Source organism: Tympanuchus pallidicinctus, unplaced genomic scaffold (genome assembly GCF_026119805.1).
Source record: "Tympanuchus pallidicinctus isolate F22 unplaced genomic scaffold, pur_lepc_1.0 scaffold3, whole genome shotgun sequence".
In the NCBI taxonomy this organism is placed as follows: domain Eukaryota; kingdom Metazoa; phylum Chordata; class Aves; order Galliformes; family Phasianidae; genus Tympanuchus; species Tympanuchus pallidicinctus.
In genome coordinates, this window is record NW_026294747.1 from 83567654 (window position 1) to 83588496 (window position 20843).

The following is a 20843-nucleotide window of genomic DNA, read 5'->3' on the forward strand; positions in this document are numbered from 1 at the left end:
ACAAAAACAAACTGAAAGGTACAGCCAAACAGCAACAGAAAAAGTCTGATTTTTTTTGAAACTAAGGAATTATGGAGATCTCCCATTTCCTTACCAATTTCTTCCCCTCCAGCATAGCCCAACACAGGGAGACAATAGCATGCCAGCTGAGGACAGCAGCCTCTGCTGAGTCCTTGCCACTCATCCAACAGCTGGATGCAGCCTTGACCAAAGTTACATTTCTCAGCACAATCCAGTGAGTGCAACAAGCCAAAAGCCAGACAACAAAAACATTTAGCTTTGAGCCTTAAAAGAGTTTTTTTGTTTTGTTTTTTTTTTTTTTTGTTGGTTTTTTTTTCAAAAAACAAACAAACAAACAAACAAACAGAGGAGCACAGTGCAATTCCACAATAGGAATCCATCTGCTCAAACAGCTATCAGTTCATTGCAATAAGGCACACAACACAAGGAGAAACTAACATGCTAGTTTTGAGAAAAATAGCTATAAAATACAGGATGCAACTGACTCTCAGGCATGACAGCTGAGTCACTCCAACCATAATTTCCTTTAAAGCGGAGAAAGGTTTGTTAAATTTAAGAACCAAGAATTGGCAACAGTACCGTATCTTCCATTCTTCAGAACCTCACTCCAATTCATTACAGAAACCACGATCACAGCACAACAACCATATGCTGAAAATTAGGCAAAGCAAAAAAGAAGATTGTCACACCATCTTACAGGACTCAGGCCTCCAAAACCACAAATCTAGAGATGTATCAAGCATTACTTTTCCATCAGATTAACGACACAGTTTTTAAAAATGATTTTGAATTAAACAAAAGCTAAACAAGTTCACAGAAGACTTCAATTAGGAGTTGTTTACTTCAATCAAACCTGTGAAGAAAACACTTTTAAGCTAAGTTCATATATGATATTGTCAATACAAAGTGAATGCTTGCATTGAGCTTTGCACGGGTTGAACTACATTTAGGCACCATCTTTTGAAAAGCTGCGTATCTGTAAGGTCATCCCTGTTCTCAGGAAAAGGGCTGTAAGCACTACTGACTTTTCCTTTCCAAAAAATCGTCCCCCATTTTTCAAATGCACAGCTCTGTGCTCTGTTACCCACCACCTTCAATTGCAATGGAAAGGTATCTCACAGTACTTTGATTCATTTTTATAGTTTGGATCAACACGCAGGTTATTTTTAAAAGAGAACAAACAGTAAATGACAACATAAAGGAACGGAGGGCAATAACAACCTCGCATCTAATCTGACTAACAGAAGGTCTGCATTTCCTACTTCAAGCAGCCTAAGTACATGCCTCAGCTTTCTACTGGTGACAAGTTTCAGTATTAGTCAAACTCAGGATGCGTGCTATACCAGGCTGAAAGGCAAAAAATGTACTGATGCTAATGCAGCCCTTGAAACAATGACACGCACAGAAAAAAGTTACCAATGATTTGCCAAGTCCGCTGACTAGGAAACTCCTAAATTTTATGCAAGACAACATTCACCTGCATAGCATTACTTCAGACTTTTGGGATAGATCTTTATGATATGACACCAACTGCAGTTTTAGTAGTAAGCACACATCTGTAAGCCTACAGTTAAGAGTAATTACCACAATAGCATGCTTGGACACATACTATTCTTAACTGGAAAAAGGTGCACATTTTTGCACAAGAACATATATCCTCTTTAGGGAGGAGGTTGATTCTGGTATCTCATATCCTCAAATGACTGACAAAATCCAACAGCACAAATGTCTATAACTTGATACAGTCTGAAAACAGACTTTTTTTTGTAACTATAATGCAAGTCTGCAAGATGCCAAAAATGACTATTCAGATTTGTAGCACAAAGCAGGCCAACTAAAACAGATGACAAAAGCAAATAAATAAGCTTCCAGGTATGGAAGATCTTCATCAGCTCTAAACCACAGGTAACCTGGACTTAGCATTAAATGTGCTGAGAATCACTCTTAGTTCTTCACAAGTCAACTGTGTTAATTATATTGCACAATCTGAAAGCAAAGCAAGGTTGGTACACATGGAGCAGGGAGGTGCTGGCAAGTGTAGAACAATTAGACAGTTAGCTCTTGCAGGATATAGAGACAGGTAATTACTGCTTTTGAAAGCTGCTGAAAGGCCAGCTAGAGGGGCAATGTAAAGAAAATTGTAACACAGCACAAAACTAAACTCTCTACTATGTCCATTTCATTCACCTAATAATTACATAGCTCAGCTTCTATCTCATTTATTGAAGGTATGTTAAATCCTTCAGGTGCAACATCACAGACAACTGCATTTATATTTTTCATTCCATTCCATCAAAATAAAATTCTTCAGAGCCTGAACAAGATTATTACTTGACTCGGAGGTGCTTCTGAGCAGGTGGATGGGGAAACTGAGTCATCTGGAATTAGGCAAAGGGATGTTGAAAACTCACGTTTAAGGGCAGTAACATTTTCCCCAGTTAGAGCATCAAAAAATACCAGTTGGCTGCAAGGTCCTTTTGCAACCCTTCCTGTGAAGGGTTGCGATACACTTGTGACCGGAGAACGCATAATGTACTGGGAAATGCCACTGACACACTAAGCAAATACTAGCGGTATGACACCAATACCCCCAGAAATATACTTGTACCATCAACATGATAACCAGGTTGCCTTTAATATTTAGTGCCTAGGTGCTCTCACTGTCCTGAGCACAAAGCCATCCCATCTACGGTGCTAATGCAGGAAGAAAAGTCATGCAGTTGAGTTTCAGATTTTGCTTTCTATTTAACAGTTTTCCGCATAAGCAATAGAATGATAACCACTAATAATCACAAGTCACTTACAATACAGTGTGTCTGTTGTACTGTTATTGGTCCGGAGATCAACACAATTTTGTATACCCAGCTGTATTTACATGAACTGACAGTGTTGTTAAGTAGAAAAATAAATTATGATTAATAAGTTACATAGTTGATGTTTAATACATCAGTTTATTGAAAACATCTTCCCCAAAATAATTTTATTCTTTCCTGACACAAATTAAGAAAGATTAAAGTTATCATAAAACATTATCATAAAAAATCCCTACGTTATCTTCTACATTGCACTTCAGACTTCACATTGTGCTATCACAGAAAAAACATCAGAAATTTAAGCAGGGCTTAGGTAGAATATCCCCTAAAAAAAAAAAGTTGAAATGACACATCATGTCAGATATCTCTCTGGTTAGCATGGTTCCTGTTTAGAGGTTTTTTTGTTTGTTTGTTTTTAAAAATCAATTTGGTTCTATGAAGAGAAGAAGAAAAATCAAACATAGTATCTTAGAGAAGATTCAGAGCCTATGTAGCACATAACTGAATAGCAAAAGTATTATGAAGTAAAAGCAGATGGACTACATTATGTATGTGCCCAGGCATTTTAGGAAAGTATAAGAATGAATTCCTGGGCAGTGGTGACCAAAAAACTTCTTTCTCTTGTGTAAACAAAGTTTTCCCCAACAGCTGTATTCCCCTTCCTGTTTATTCTTCTCTCCTGCAGAATTATCTCAGTTCAGTCACATCTGTACTTCATTTATTTTTAAAAAATATTTCTTTAGCTACCTCCTAGCTTTTCAGATTATTAAGGCTGAGGGAATTTTCCAAATCTCATTTCTCCTTTTACAACCTATCTTGTTTACATTTTTACACTTCATTTGGGCTCTGAATTCAAATAATGTTCCACATGGGGTAGGGCTTTACCCACACAGGTCAGTTTGCAGGATTAGAGTTTCAAGTGACCACTTGAAATTGCCTAGGAAATTATCATTTCTTCTTGATTTTAAGACCAAAACACAGCAGGATAATTAAGTGAAAACAGCATTTGGTTGCTCCTGTCTTTCTTTTTATTAAATTTCATGATTACCTTTAATGCTTACACATTCCACAATTATTAGATTTTAAAAATCTGTTGAAGCCTAAAGTTTGCCATATTATATTTGAGAACACCTTTCTAACATTGGGGTTCATGACAATAACCATTACATTAAAGATTAACTTAACACTATTATTGCGTTAAATCACTTAACTTTTTTTATTTGCTTTATTCTGATGAAGTACTACACGTTCTTCTAATGATACGAACAGTGGTTTTAACCTGTTTTGTCTTGAGCTACAAGGATGAAATTGCACCACAATATAAACCACGTCTTTTTTTTTTTTTTTTTTTTTGCATTCCAACTAGGTTGCACATAACAAGATCACTAAAATATGTCCAACACTTCATTGCATTTTCTTTATTTTTTATTTTTTTTCACAGTCATTTTGCTGGGTCTCAAGTGACTCTTTTTAAAAATAATTGAGTGGATGATGAACCACCTCTCAAGGGCAAGCATCAGCCTCTGGAAGCAACTCTATCCTACAAGCAATGCATCTGAAGATGATGTAATCTGTTCCAAAAAGCTTGCTTCTATTTTTAAATAGCATCCTTTTATTATGCTTTTAAAAGAGTAACTCTATCACAAATTGTTACTTTGCATTTAACCTAGTAACAATCATCAGTGATATTCCGTATACATGAAATAGCTTCAGAAAATCATTGAGTTTTTTCTCATTGTCTAACAAAATCCTTACAATTAGTACTTGAAATGGTAATTTAAATTTTTAAGATTATAAAATACACTGTGAAAAACTTTAGCTTAAGGTCAATTTGTCATAAAAAGGTGATTTTCTTAAAACTGTTTTAAAATACTTAAGTATTTTGTATGTAAAGTACATTTTGGTTTGGGTTTCTGCAATTAATGCTACTGAATTTGACACTGAAGAACACGGAAAAAGCTTTACATCAGAAACAGCACAAAAAGATGTTCTCAGCACTGAAACTTCATCTGACATTACAAGGAGAGACAGTGATGACAGATGATCAAAAACTATCATTTTTTACAGAGAGCACTTTCAGTGTGTTCTACTTTTGATTGACAGGATTTCTAAATAAATCATTAAATTTAACACTCCCAGTAGCATACAATTCTATATTAAAGAAGTATTAATTATGTTCTTTCTGTCCCAACGAGAAAGAAACAAATTGTTTGGGTGAGACATTAGGAAAAACTTCTCTGAAAGAATAGGCACATGCTGCCCAGGGAGGTGGTGGAGTCACCATCCCTGGAGTTGTTCAAGAAACATGTTGGTGTGTTACTAAGGAACATGGCTTAATGGGCAACATCAGCCACAGGTGGATGGTTGGTTTAGATGATCTTGGAGATCTCTTCCAACCTTAATTATTCTATGATTCTGATTTCCTTGACGGCAATAAGCATGCCAAAAGAAGTAAAGGATGTGAATGCTGTTATTTCTGTCATCACTTTGCTACACTGAGATATAGATCTCTGAATGCTAAGTGATGATGTCTCACTAATTTTAGAGTGCAGCAAATATTACTGGGTATCCTAGAATTTCACTTCATATCTTCTGATGATTAACAGCAACCCAAATCAGCAAACAGATCAGCAAGAGTGATAAAGATGGACTATCAAAGTGATAGAACCTACCTTTTCACATTTCTATTAGGCATGATGAAATTTTTCAGTATTTTCCACATAGTTGTGCCACAAATATCTCATATCTAATTATGGTCTACTGAAACTACTTATAGGTCCTTCTGTCATCTCCAGGGAACAACAATCATCATCTACTATACCACATGCAAACGCTTACATTTTTGGCACCTAAGGGCAAAAAAAAACCTTTAAATTTTGCAACAGTTAACTTAAGAAGCTACTGTGGAAGTATCACTGAAAAAGAAACAGCTGCTATCTAAAACATTATTCTTTTTTTAAACCAAAGTTGATAAACAGTAAATACCATAGCTAGCTCCAAAGATGAATCATTTACAGTGCTATTTGTAACTATGGCAGCTGAAAGTATTGATGTACAATCAATGAACATACAGATGATATAGTATATTTGAAAGCTTAGCTTATGTAATTATTATACTAGAGCAGAAAAAGATACCCTATCCTGGGCTCACATACGAAACTCCAGTGCAGTGGATCTCCAGAAGAGATCCTTCCCCACTGGCAGTCAGCTCTTAAATGGGTCTAGGAGAGATGCAGCCAGGCTCCACCCCTTCCTGCAGCACAGGTGAATTGCCCGTGTTCCTGTGGCTTGACTCAGTGCCCACCTCAGGTGATCAATCATAGGTTCAGGCCGTGATTCAGCAGCCTCATCCAATTGATTACACCACTCTGACTGCAAATGCCAAAAGACATTTTTCTTTGGGATGCTGGTATACTTTGCTACTTGGAAAAACAAAACACTTTCCAGCTTAATATCATCTGCAGAAGTAATTAACTTTAGCACATTTTCTTTCAGTTGACTTGTAAATAATTAAACTAGAACACCATGAAAATCCACAAAACTTTTAAGACTATCACCCTCAACTGAATTTCATTTACTAGATGAGCAAAATCACTTGGAAAACGTATTACAAAAGCACATGTCATGGTAGGAAAACAGACTAATTGATTTTCAACATATTTTCTAGCTTTATTTTCTATGAGTTTGTTTAGTGTTCCTCAACCAACAGTCTCAGCTCTTAAGTGCACTTACTATTTAATGCAAGTTTAAATTCATTTTCTCAGTAAGCACTTTTGAACAATCCAGATTTATTACATACAATGTATTTTTTCTACTACTTTCATAATTTGAATAGAACCACAAAATAACAAAATTCTGTAAAGCTATTTACAAACTTGTGTTGTTCACTACTCCTCATTTTTTACTCTCTAAATGCCTACAGATTTTCTTTTCATTATTTTACCACAAACTGAAATTATTTTTACAAGGATGTGAACTGTCAAATTCATTCTTGTTTCAAAAGATCAGTACCATATTAGTTGTCTTTTATCCTTTCCTTGGATTTTTTGCACTTCCTTAGCACTTCAGGAGATTTAAGTTTAACAGACAATTAAAAAAATAATCCTTAAGCACATTTCCACAGTGCCTCCAGTCTTGCAGGGCTGTTTGCAGCTCTGGTGTTAAAGGAGGATTGGAATATGGAGAGCTAGAGATGATGCTGTAACATGGGACAGCCCCTTCAGCATCACACAAGCCAAACTGCTCTCATACCAGGCTGAGCTGATAGGCAGTGAGACAGTAGAAGAACAAAGATGTAGGGGTGTCAACAGCCTCCAAAGCCTTCCTGTAAAGCTGTGGCAGATGCATCTTATCCAGACTTGCTAAGGCTTTACAATATATACATTCTGATGTTTCCCTTTTGATCAATGAATTTATTTAGATTCTCATTCTTCCCCGGGAATCCATACAAGCTTTAACTTCTTTCCTAAAAGACATCCAGCAGGGAACTTGTGCTGATCAGCTACTCCCTGCATGAGTATATTTATAAAAACAACAGTCTAAATGATTGTTATGTCTTCTTCTTGAGTTTTCCTTTTTCTTACTGCTTTCCCTTTCTCTTGCCAGACTTATGTTTAAAATGCCACTTAAGGACAATCATTTTGTTTCAAGTATATATAGAGTCCTACTACTATGAAGAACTTGAGATGAACTGCCCCCAGTTCATCTCACAGTTCAGCTGCAAGCTTGCAAGTTCCTCACAACTGCAAAGTAACAGTCAGACATTAAGGGACTTATAATTTTTAAGATCCCTAGGGAAAGTGGGAATGTACTGACACTTTTCTTCCATGGTAGGATGTATTCCAGCTCTTCAGCACACTAAAGTAGACTGTACCCTGCAATGCTGCACCTCGAACAATCTCATCTCCCTGAACAAGGAGGCCCAGCATACTCCGTACTACTTGTCCCCATGGTTCCCACAAACATGCTGATCAAGAAACTACTCCTCTTACAGACAGTACTCCAATCTAATATATAATGCTTTACAAACAGAGATATATCACTGCTATCTCAGTACCATAGGGCTTGCACTGTATTTCAAGCGGATGAATCTCACAGCATTCACAAAGCTCTGCAGCAATGCTTATTTGCAGTTTCAACCTCATCTCCCTCCCACTGTTTGGTTCATACAGAAGCAGAGATCCTTGCAAAGCAGAGGGGACTATGCAACAAGGAGAAATTGAGCCATCAACAGTTTACAGATTGTGTTTCCACCCCTGGGGCAAACAGTTCCAGGTATACTGAACCATGACAGAGCCCCAGCCTCCACCTACCCAGTTCTCAGTACACTGCTACACCACAGCTTGCCTGAGGCATCCCAGTACTTACAAAGCTCTGTGCATTTACAAAGCCACTTCAGCTTTGGCTTGAACCTCAGAACAAAGGGAAGCAAAGAGCAGAAAGAGGATGAAACAAAAACCCATATATACAGTAAGGATTAATTTGTTCTACCAACGTAGTATTATATATATCTTGCCATCTAAACGATTTTTCATATAATTAAAGTTCAGTATGATATTTTTTCAACTTTTTTTAATTTTTAATCTGTTCCAGGAGATACTGTAATGTCTAGTTTATACAGTGTGATATAAACATTCTTATCAAAACATCTAAAATAGCTTAGCTAAGTAAAATTGAACCAAACAGCCTCTTCTGTGTTCCTTATAGGCAGAAAACTCATGGAAAATCTTCTTTGTATTTTCAGAGCTACAGTGAGGAGATTCAGGGACCACCATTGGGCTATTTGGTCTGTAATCTTACAGTATCACAGCAGAGCTCACACTGCAGGGTGCAGTCAACAGACAGATAGAACAGCCAAGACTTAACAAACTCACAATCCTAATCAATGGTGGTAAATTTGGTGAATGAATATTATCTCAATGAAGTTACTTTAAATATCACAGTACTGCATAGCAAAGCACTGGTAGGGAACCTGCTTTGGCAGGGGGGTTGGACTCGATGATCTCTGGAGGTCCCTTCCAACCCCTACAATTCTGTGATTCTGTGAAACTGGGGATGAAAGACCACTATATTTATAGCTGTGCTTTAGTATCCATAAATCACAGAGTCATAGAATGGCCTACATTGAAAAGGACCAGAATGATCATCTACTTTCAACCCCCTGCTATGTGCAGGGTTGCCAACCACCAGACCAGGCTGCCCAGAGCCACATCCAGCCTGGCCTTGAATGCCTCCAGGGACTGGGGATCCACAGCCTCCTTGGGCAACCTGTTTAGTGTGTCACCACACCCTGAGTGAAAACCTTCCTCCTAATACCTAATTTAGATCTCCCCTGCCTTTAAGATCATTCCCCTTTGTCCTGTCACTATTCACTCATGTAAACGGTCGTTTATAATTAGTTTATAGGAAGAATAAAAAGAACAACAAACCTCCCCCCCCAAAAAAACAGTGGAGGTGCATAGCATTTATAGAACACTGTGGGGAGAAGTAAACACTTTACCTGTTTCCTTGGTTTGACTCAAGTAGTAACAATCACAAGAATACCTTCATGTAACAAGGTAAAAAGTTTGTTCTGGGGGTTATTGCTGGAAAAACAACACCGAACACTTTGAAAGTGGCAGTATAGCTGGATCTATTGTATTTACAGCAATGTCTTGGAAATAGCAGTAGAAAACTCAAGTACCTCACTGCTTTGAAAGAGAGCTACAAAAATACCAATGTTTTAACTCAGATTTTATCAGCTCTGAAAATACTGACTCAACTGTTGATCTTTTAGCCTTAGCTACTCTGAGGTATGAAAAGCCCATCTGGATTGATTTAGCTTTGGTCTCCTGAAACAAGTACTGCCTCTGTACACATAGTGATGTATTTATATTATGAAGGCCTACGCAACTGAAAAACAGTTCTATAATCAAGTGATATAAATAGTGCTGATACACTGGGTACATTAAAGATCTCTATACCAGCCCTGTTTACTCAAAATTAAAGACACTTACTGAAGTAGCACATAGCATTTTCACAACACAAAGTCTGAAGAATTCTTTTTTCAAATGCTCTCTCAGATCAGCTCCATTAACCACTTGCTAGTGTATCACTACATAAGAAACTCCAGATCAAACATTTCTCACTGGCGATGGCATATTTGAGAACTAAAAAAATCTTACATCTGTAATTATGGTATTTTTCTCACAAAGTTAAGCATGAATTAAATTGCAAGATCCAAAATAAGCCTTAAAAGCTCTGCATTACACTGCCACACTATGGTACAATCAAGATCTGCAAGCAAGAATATAACAAAGAGAGAATGAAAATAACTTCTATAATTATCTGAGATGAAGTACCTACCATCTGTTATGTTTATCTACTACAACCCCAAAGCACTAAAAACAAACTTGTGCCTTGTTCAGCATCAGCTACCTAGGTAAATTATACTTATGGATTTTGCTTCGGTAATGTTTTTCAAAAACGAAAAAAGTTCAACTTCTGCAAGTGTTAAAACATGTAGGAAAGTTGATACCAGGAGCATTCTTTACTTTGCTGGCTGCAAAACATAGAGGTTTTTGTTCTCTACAATACTATGTGATCTGAAAGGTTTTCTGTTGACGGCCAGAGGAAAGAAAGGTTCAAAGACATTCTTTAAGTGTTTTTTGAGGTATTCAAGGCAATGCTACAGAATTTTAGCATCTACATCGAACACATCAATGATTTGCTTTGTTGCTAAAATATAACTCATTTTAGACTTGCAAACTTTTAATACTTAATACTAATACTTAAATATATTTAACATGGTACAAATAGGAAAATTTTCCTAAATACTTCTAAGTTTAAAAAGATTTTATTTTTGCTGACCTTGAAGCACAGTAACACAAGAGGACTGAAATTTCACATGCAGCTTTTAAAATGCACAGCTCATGAGTCAAAGCATAAATTATTTTAATTACTTTGCCATTTACATAACTTATACCTTCCATAGCATTTGTTTTTCAAGAAAGCTATAAGTCAACTTCGTATGACCATTACCAGCACTACTTTATTTATTCTAACATTCCATTTTTTAAGTGTTTTTCTAATAAATCAAACATTACACATAAGCAATTGGCTGACGCCAAGACCATACCAATTATTCTACCTGTAAGAACTTGCCATTATAAACATTTCCCACAAGGCATAATAAAATACTTGCCTGGTGCCACAATACTTACAGGAATATCCTGAACTGAAGTATATTAAATAAAGATTAGAGGGCTAGCTGGAATTTCATCTATTCCACCCCTTTCTTAATTGCTATTGTCACCATTTCAGTTTACAAGAAATGGTACAGTCTAGATACATACCAGTTCTTTTCCATTAGGATGGCTCACTCAAGTTTTTAAACTCCAAATTATGCACCTTTCATCTCCAAACATTTCCAGTCACAGAAAGATGACTGCTCAAGCCATTAATGAACAAGGATTGTCTTAAGAAAAGTTCCAGTCCTTCATCTAATACATGCAAGGGCCTCCTGAGCATTCCTGATCAGGATCAACCCAAATAAATTCTATCCTCACATTTGGCAGCAAATCTGTAGGCTATCCTCTGTGACTTGTGATTGGCAAGGGAGGAATATAGTCAACCTGAGAGACACTGAAGGAAGACAATTTATGGAGAGTGCATTCTTAACAGTTTTAATGGTTAGTTGTTGCCCAGGAATCATGCTGAACTGTATATGGAACTCCTCCCTTAAATTTGACACCATTCCATTCTGAATAATCCTGCTTTTAACTGCACCCAAAGATTTATCAGCGGATACTGGCATTTCTGTTGTTCTGTCCATTTTAGGTACAAAAATCTATTTTCCTTTCCCAGATGAAAGCAGACACATCTTCTTCAATTAGTCATTCAGGTACCACAGCTAAGTATTTAAAATTAGATAGCCTTCTTTAAAACATATATTTTATATAAATTATAAAGATTTAAGATGAAGTTAAATTGACTACTGAAAAATGCTATTTCTTACTACCATATCTTCCCTTACAGCCTACTCTTCTTTGAAGGATATCGTATTCCATATCAGATTAATTGGAGTTCTGTCACACGGAAAAAGATTAGTTATGTTTAATGGCTTTTTTAGCACTGCAGAGTTATATCTTCCTGAGAACAATCAAAATCATGCTTCACTGCTTCATCAGGCATCCCATTCTAAGAAACTACAAGAAATGTCATACCTTCCTGAACTTTTCCATCTGCTTATAAAGATCTGGATCCAGCTCCTGAGACACATCTTTCATCCAAAGCAGAGCTCCTCTGTATTCAGTTCGATACTGTTCCATGCGATTTACTGTCAGCCACGTGTCTGATATGGCCCTATATCTGAATGTTTCCACTTCTTGATATAACCTAGTCAAAGGAGCACGCAGTGCTAATCTGAGGAAGACATGAAGAAATGAGGGGAAGGAAGTCATTCTGCAAAGGCACACAAATTAATATAATTACTGATACTTTGCTAGTAATCAAAAGACAGAAATAAAAAAGAATTCACTCAATTTTTACTCTGTGTTCAGATAGTTAACAGATTGGTTGGGAATATACACAAAATTGATAGCTTTGTATGCATACTGTGTTTCCAGTTCTCCTAGTCAAGTAGCAGCCTTTCATAGTTTCCTTCACTTACTCATGCAAGTGGAAAAGAAACTTTGGTTAATGTGTATATTTTATTTAGCTAAAATGCTTTTATTCACTTTTTTAACTTTCCTCTTTGCAAGTTGCATTTAACAAGTGCAAGAATATACCTGAAGTCATTTTCATTACTGGATACATACCACAGATGCATCAAGATAGTCACGTTAAGCTTCAGAAAAAGCATTTCTATTAGCCTTTAATCTTCATATATACATGTAAACAAAGAAGTAATCAGTCAGGTGCCTAACTAACTGATTCATTTTTCTTTATTTTGAGGAATCCAAACAATTCTTTTGAAGGATATTTATCTTTGGGAAGATTTTACGGATTTTCTTAAATGTTTGTTTCAGATACTACACTTCGGAGAGGCAGCAGGGGACACTGTTGTCTTCCCTATGCCATCACTTCAGCTCCTAATGGGACAGAATTACTCCAACTTTTGCCATGTTTCCATCTGCTGCTTCTGCTTTCCTGTTTCTTGCCAGCAGCCACCTCGCTGGAATGGGTTCAATCAGTTCCACACCAGTGTAGAGCTAGTTTAATTTGTCACTTAGGGACTTCCTAGGCCTAAGAGAATCTCTAATTTCAGCTCCAATAGCCAGCAAATTTCATTTACTTGATCTCCGGATTGCTACTGGCATTCAAAATAAGTAAGAACAATTTTCACTCCAAGATGAGCTTGAAGATGGCTCAAGAAGAAAAGAAAGACAAACATCTGTTTTTATTTTTATGGGAAATAATTTTGAAAGACATCTTACTTGATGTACATTTAAGAGATATAATAAAACATGAACTTCTTACTGGGTCTTCTTTGGATATAATGTACATTTTTCTTCAATTCTACAAATACCTAACCAATCATTCAAATGAAAAATTCACTTTACATGGACAGACTGTACAGTGTGATTTGTGAAAAATGTTGAGCTACTTAAAAAAGCAAACATTTAGGAGTTTTGCTCAAAGGTACCTTACATATGTTCTGAAGATCTTACTCAGGGCTGTTCCTGGATGTGCTAATGACCAAACTGTAGCCCAAGATAAACATGAAATCCTCAGTACTTGGTAGGTGAACTTTTTATTTTGAGCCAAACAGCTGCACTGCTCAGCTAAAGCTGGAAAGTGTCATGATAATTAAGTCTCCCCAAATCCTTTAGGAGTAGAGAATTTGATTTTTCCTTTGTCATGAAACTGAACTTTCCCTTCTGACTGATGGAAAATTTAAATCTTTCATAGCACTAATATAGAAAAAACAAACCACAAAATCCTACACACATAATGAAACCCAACAACATCAAGTACTGTTGCTTGTAAACCCTTTGAAAAAGCAGTCAGTGAGACTTCGAAAACTCTACAGAAAAGCAGAAGTATGCGTGTTTGTGCCCCCCTGTATCCTTCACATTATACTAATCTGCTCCTACCAATCTACATAAGGTCAGCAGGATGTTTCCTTGAGATTCTTTCTGTAAGGTTAAAGCAGGAAATGGCTTTGTTTCCTTGAGGTGTGAGACTCTATGGTCCAGAAAAAGCCACCTCCCACCCCTCTCAGGATCTAGACACCTCCCCAGAATAGGAATGCTGCAGTGTTTTTCCACATAATGAGAATTGCAGCTAAGCAGGAAAGGGACTTGAACCAGCTCCTTTACTGCCCCACTGCCAGACAGGCCATGCAGATAGCACCCGTATAGCTTCAGAACTGCTGAGCTGAACAGGCATAAGTGGAGGAATCTGGAGATCCAGAGACACGGCAGGCCCAAGGGACAGAAAACAGATTTGGCAAAAGTACTCACAGCAAGCCAGAAATATTACCAGTACTTCGACAGTTTTGTTCAATAACAAATTTCTTATCACTTTGTTCCTCACATATCTATAGTGGTAAAATCAATTACAGCAATGATGAATGAACTACCATTATCCCATGTGATCAGATGGTAATTCTGACATATATACCTTTGCTGAGAAGAAAAGCAGAGGGCTTTTCCAGTTGCTTGCATCATTTTTCCTGCTCTCGTTTTATCCTGAGAACCCTGTGACCGAAGAAATTTCCCCAATTCATTTTCTTCCTGAGACAGAACTAACGAAAAATAAACGAGTGATCAAACATGTAATTTAAAACACTACTAACAGCTTTTAAATTGGCCTAACATCAAATAGGTTAAGTCACTCCAAATCCAAGCAGCACAGAAGAATTAATTTCATGGACTTTCTGAATTTATAAATCAGAATATTTGATGAGTTTCCTGTATTTAACAAGAACCACTATTTTGTCAGTGCCAAGAGTCAAAAGAAAAAAACATGCTACTTAGTTCTTGAACAAAAATAAATAAATAAATAAATAAAAAATCAAGGTTGGATTACATGGAGGTCCCAAAAGTGGCATAACTGTAGTATCTAATCTGGTCTTTGTTTTTCAAGCTTGATTACTGACTTTTTTTACTATGAAAAATCTAGTAACTTCTGTTAAACAACATTTATTTTCAAATTACTTTGCAGGATCATTTTTAGAACTCTAGGATTTTTCACATTTTAAATAATACTCTTGAATTTGTATTTTTAAATAAGAGGATAAACAAAAGTATATGGTTATATATTGACATGTTGCCTACTCCCAGTTTGGAACCGTAAGTTTTTACGATCTCAAATCCTTATAAAAACATTTAACGGTGCCCTCATCTAACAGTCTTTCAAAGTGGCTGTCTTCAATAGCACCTATTTCTTTCAGGCTCAATGAGGAGAATGCTCCAATATACTGAAAGACGTTTTGAAGTTCTCTTGTCACTCTGGTAAACACTGACAATCATATTGCAGACTCATAGCATACTATGACAGAGTGTGCTGCATGCACATCTTTGTCAAGGAAATTTCACCTGCTATTGTGGAATACATCTGAACTCCAATACACTACTAGTCTGCATTACAATTTTACTCAATATCCTGAAACATCTTGTCATCTCTCAACCTCTTCTTTGGATAGGCAAAAGAAAAAGGAAAAAGTGGAGAAAATATGTATAAAACGGAATCACAAAAAAGTAAATTTAAAGGTGTTTCCAAAGTTGATTCACTTTTCTAGGCCAGAAACCACAGCAGCAGAAAGTAAAAATGTTAATGGAAGAGAACTTCTTAGGTCTTTTAATACAACATGCTGTTTGAAACTTCCAAATGAAGTTCCTGTCTCTCACTAATGACTACTAATAATTGATGTCCACCTGTTGAAGCCAAGTAAGCATAATCAAATTCATCATAATAGCATGGATCAGTTAATTACAAAACTAGTAATAAGACCAATGTTCTTCATAGTCAATCTTGATAAAAACACAAGAATTCAGAACAGAGTTAGAATTTCTAATGCAAAACAGTTCTGAATTTAGATGGTCCATGTAATGTAATAGAAAAAAAACCTCAAAAATCAAGCTATCCCACATAACTGTTGCTTTGTATCACTGTAATATCAAATATAAAACTTAACATGAACTTGGAGACTTATTAACAATTAAGCAAATCTACATTTAGGTGACCACAAGGAATGTTATCTTTAACTAAGGATTAAAGCAGCAGTTCCCCATTTCCATTTTCACTTTTTCACTTGTTAGATGATTCCATATTGCAGATCTCCTTATCATTTTAACAGTATTTGATCATACTTACAACAAATCCTTTTTTGATAAAGTTCTATTGCTTTCAACAGCTCCATACATGTTCTCTGAATTGAATGGAACAGCTGGAATTAAAACAGAGTAAACAAAAAGATTTTTAAGTGTATGCAAGAAACATTGAAGATTAAAACACAAAAAAAGAGCTTATTTTAAATTTTGTTCAAATACTAGGAATTTGTATTTTCTTCTTAAATATTGAGTAACCTTTCCCTTTTCAAAGTATATTTGCCTTAATTGTGTATTTTTTCAATCACATTATCCATTGAAACTATATAGACAGATCAGTCAAAACATACAGAAGGAAAATAAAGACAAAAAACATTTTGGAAACAGACCAAACAGTTGATATTCAACCAAAGTACTAATGATTTGTTTATAGTTAATACCTTTTGATACATATGAAGACATACTAACCTTTGTTTTCGAACACCCTCCAACAAAATACGAGGTTATCAAAATGCCTATCTGCAGTTTCTCTGAGACATGTTAAGGGGCAATAAGTATATTAAATTTTTAATACCACAAAGGAAAGCGGAACAAATTCATATGATTATACCAACAGTAAAAATTTTTATTTTAAAGTAAACTTCTTACTGTCACAGCTCTGGTTTTCTAGACAAAATGATAAAGCAGCAGTTTCCCAAGAAAGTATAGAAAAAACATGATTCTTGATTAAGTTCTGAGAATTAACAGGAAAACAGAAATTACCACTCCTTTCCGTTCATCTAAAACCTGCAATTTCAACTTCAACTTTGTTATTTCAAGTACCATGCAAATAATAGCAAAATGGACTGTTGGCGCAGTAACTGTCATCCTTTGGCACCTGCTTAACCTCCTTATGTATACTAGGACCTTGTCTTTTAAGCAGAGAGCATGACTTGCAGTTGAAAAGCTGCTTAAGTTAAAACTTTTTTTTTTTTTTTTTAATCTTGTAAACAAATTAACCTATTTATAATCCCACGAGGTAACAAAGTGTCCTGTCTGATGAATCTGCAACACAATAACCACAAGAACTCAGGTGTCCATATTTATAAAATACTGTTTCAGCCCCTCTAGCTTGTTTCACAACAATACTTCCCACTTCAAACCTATCATGAAAGCCACATGCATGCCTAGAATCCTCTAACATACGTCAGTTATCACTACCACAGTTAGTGTACAAATATTTAAGTATTGTAAGTTTCTTGTACTTCATCATAAACACATAAAAAACCCAAAAATCCTAATTCAGTGATTTTCTAAGAACAATGCAATTGAAATTTAGCTGGACAATAACCCAGTTATTACACTTCAGAAGTCCATTATCTATCTTTTTTTGATTTAGCCAAAGATGTTTAGGCTCTTCACTTTGTAGAACCTTGGCTCTCTTCCAGCGTAGCTGAGGGTACTGACAGCAGGACTGTATTTGCCACTCATTAGGATTCCATCTCCCAGTTACTCTTTAAAGACTCAGGAACTGCCTTTTCTCATGCTCACAAACAGTAATCTGTACAAAAGCCTCAGAGAGCAGACTGCACTATGCACCAATTCCTGATAATAAACAAAGGATGATCTCCCGTTTCTCTTGACAACAGAAAAGAAAAAGCCTGCCACCAAACCCTGAAAATAAGATGAGAGATGTCAGGTTTCAAATAAATTTTTGTCTTACAAAAATGCCACTGTATTCCTATTGTCTCCCTAAGTACTTTTGTCCAAAATTGGAAAGGATACTGTACAAAAACAATGATAAAAATCTATATAGATTATCATACAGTATGTATAGGTACATATCTTAGAGACTTGATGGAAATTAAAACATCTTAGAAGTTGTGAGAGAATAGTTACTACTCAGACATTACAAACCTCTAGTTTTGCATCCAGATCTGCATCTGAAGCCACAACATGTTCATCTTCTTTTTTTCCTGTGACTTTTATAAGAGTTTGCTTTGTTTTCCAGTATTTCTGTTGCATTTTGTTAACCACAGATTTTTCTTGGCTTTGAGCATATTGATCATAAAATTCCCTTGGATAATTGCTAAAATATTAAGAAACAAAATAACAGAACTTCAATATGATGCTTAAAAAGTAACTATAACAAACTATATTAATAAATTTCCATGTAGAATATGTCATGTATATCTATGCATGTGTATTCTAATATGCATCTCCTCATTATGCATTAGTAACAAAGTTATTAAAGCAGTACAAGTTCCACCAATATTTCCTATCCTCCTTTGGAAAATCATACACTGCATTTAATCTGAACGCCTTGGGCACGTAATATTGCCAAATAATCAATTGCAAAAAATCTTCCCAATGCATTATAGAATAATTTATAGTCCCTTGAATTAAAATTTGTTTTTATACAACTAACAGGAAAGTTCCAAACGGCACTAGTAGAACTGCTATTTTCATGCAATTTAAGCTGTGTCAGGATTTCACAAAGATCATTTAAAGAATATCACATAAAGAATGAAGTTACACTCTTCATTGTCATTTTGAGAAATTGCATAAATAAAAAATGAATATTTGTCTCTTTTTCTTTCTCCCCCCTATGAGGGGGAAAGGGGGAGAATTTTTACTGGGAGATGATTCTGCATTGCATTCCTCTAGCAAAACCAATAGAAAAGTATAACATAAACACAAACTGCATATTCTACAATATGTTTAAACCATATGAAACATAGAAAATACAGTCTCTCAATGAAATCTTGATCTCTTTCAGTAACAGTTATTTCACTATTATTTTCTGCATTAGTATACGTCCTTTCCCTTATTGTACAAATTAAGATCTGCAAAATCACTGCAGCTCATGAGAAATAATTGGTTTGTAAAATGTAATACTAGGAAAATTAAAGTCTTTGGTGCACATATTCCTAAAAAGGGTGGCAGTGCTACCCTACACAGTTACTGTAACTTTAAAAGGAACTTTGTTTGACAGGGATATGCTTCTTGGTTCAATTATTTCTAATCAGTGAATTAAGAGGTAGTCAATCACCAAATGGATGATAAGAAATTTAACTGGAAATGAGCAAAGACAACATTCAAAATGCATACATACACTGCATTTCTTGGCTTTGTCCTCAAATTCTCACAAAAAGAAAAAGGTGTCACTCATTTAATTCTGCCCAAGCACCAGCCCAAATAGCTTCATTTATGAATTTTACTAAGCTTAGAATAAAAGACTTTGGTGCTACAGGACAAAATAAACAATGCATGCCAAACATGACATTTCATATATAGTTCTGCTCAATCAAATCATTACATGTACTCTGGCAACTTCAGCCTACTAAAATAGGTCAAATATATACTGATCTGACTGATGTTGCACCTCTAAAAGACAAAATTTACAATATCTAATAAATGACAAGGACATTTAGATCCTTGCCAAATCCCCCTGCATTATGAGAAAGCTGAATATAATAGTTTAACTAGTAAGAACAGTGTAATATTACCTTAAAGAAGAAAATAAACAAATAAATAAAGTAAAATTGAACCAATTATGTGGCAGTACTAAGGCCCTAGCTACGTGCCAGTTGTGTGCTTTAATCTATGCTGCAGCTGTGCAAATAACTGGTATCTCAGTTCACTGGTCAACTGAAGAAAACACCATAATTCATTTGATGTCAACCTCCCTTAATAGCTGCCTTGTTTGAGATCACTGGAAATTCTGATGATATGCAGGGAAGAATAAAAATGGGCTATTAATGCAAGATCACAAAAAAATAGTTCTGGGATTAATAGAGATTCCTGAATTAAACAGATAAAGAAATTGGAGAGAGATGAAGAACGCAATCATCTACCACAGACAAATTCAACTACTAATGTCATTTGGAGAAATATCTGGCTCCTGCTTATTCTTAATGTGATTATACAAGGCTTGCTCATAAATCAGTGCCTCCTATCAGTGCCTTTCAATATGTCAGCCTATGTCTTCAGAGGTGGATGCTGGTGGTATGGCAGTAGAGGTTGTACCTCCTCAGCAATATGCCGTTACATGTTGCTGCCATGAGACAGATGGCAGCAGAGAGGCAGTCTGACAAAATAGCATCTGATATGGAAGTGCATATGAAGCAATGGTGTGGAACATAATTCCTCCATATGGAAAAATAATAACATTCAATAATATTCATCGAGTCTATGCTGAATGTTCATGGAGACCAAATAGTGCCTGGTAGTACCGTGAAAGTTGGACTGCATGAGCAACATTTTCCTATCAGTAACACCGTCATAGCAGTAGTAAATCTCTGCTGGGGCAGATTTTTAAGAGCATGGCATGCAGGTGCTTGTTCATCTCTGGTGAAAATGCATAGCTATTGGTGACTGTGTTGAGATCTAGTGTTTTATAGCTGAGAATTTGCTCTATCAAATAGCGTTATTATGTTCTTTGTATCTGTTATTTCCATGGAAATAAACAGGAAGCATTACTTCCAGAGTGATCTACGTAAAGCTTTCATTATCTAATGAAATATTTGGTGGATAATTTTTATTGGTAGGCTTTTGTCAACATCTTTTAAAATTTTTATTTGGATTTCATGTCAAACAATCACAGATATACTTAGGTTTCACTAAACAATGAGAAAAATAACTAAAAGAATGATCTAGTTTTATTTGGTTGTTGATAACAGATACATCTCTTGAAATAAGATGGCTTATATACTTCCTACCATTAGGTAGGAAATTTTTAATGCACACAATTTTTAGCTTTGTAGTCAATTCACTT

At 35.7% G+C, this 20843-nt stretch overlaps 1 protein-coding gene across 4 annotated transcripts in view; it reads right to left on the reverse strand.

The window, feature by feature from the left end:
- ICA1 (islet cell autoantigen 1) overlaps positions 1-20843 on the reverse strand; it is a 66472-nt gene that overhangs the window by 34316 nt on the left and 11313 nt on the right. For all 4 annotated transcript variants that reach the window (XM_052696443.1, XM_052696442.1, XM_052696441.1 and 1 more), the window contains exons 4-7: positions 17984-18155; positions 16134-16206; positions 14439-14562; positions 12038-12236 (exon numbers count right to left, since the gene is read on the reverse strand). In XM_052696443.1, coding sequence (XP_052552403.1) covers positions 12038-12236; positions 14439-14562; positions 16134-16206; positions 17984-18155 — 568 coding nt within the window. The remainder of the gene's footprint in view (positions 1-12037; positions 12237-14438; positions 14563-16133; positions 16207-17983; positions 18156-20843) is intronic.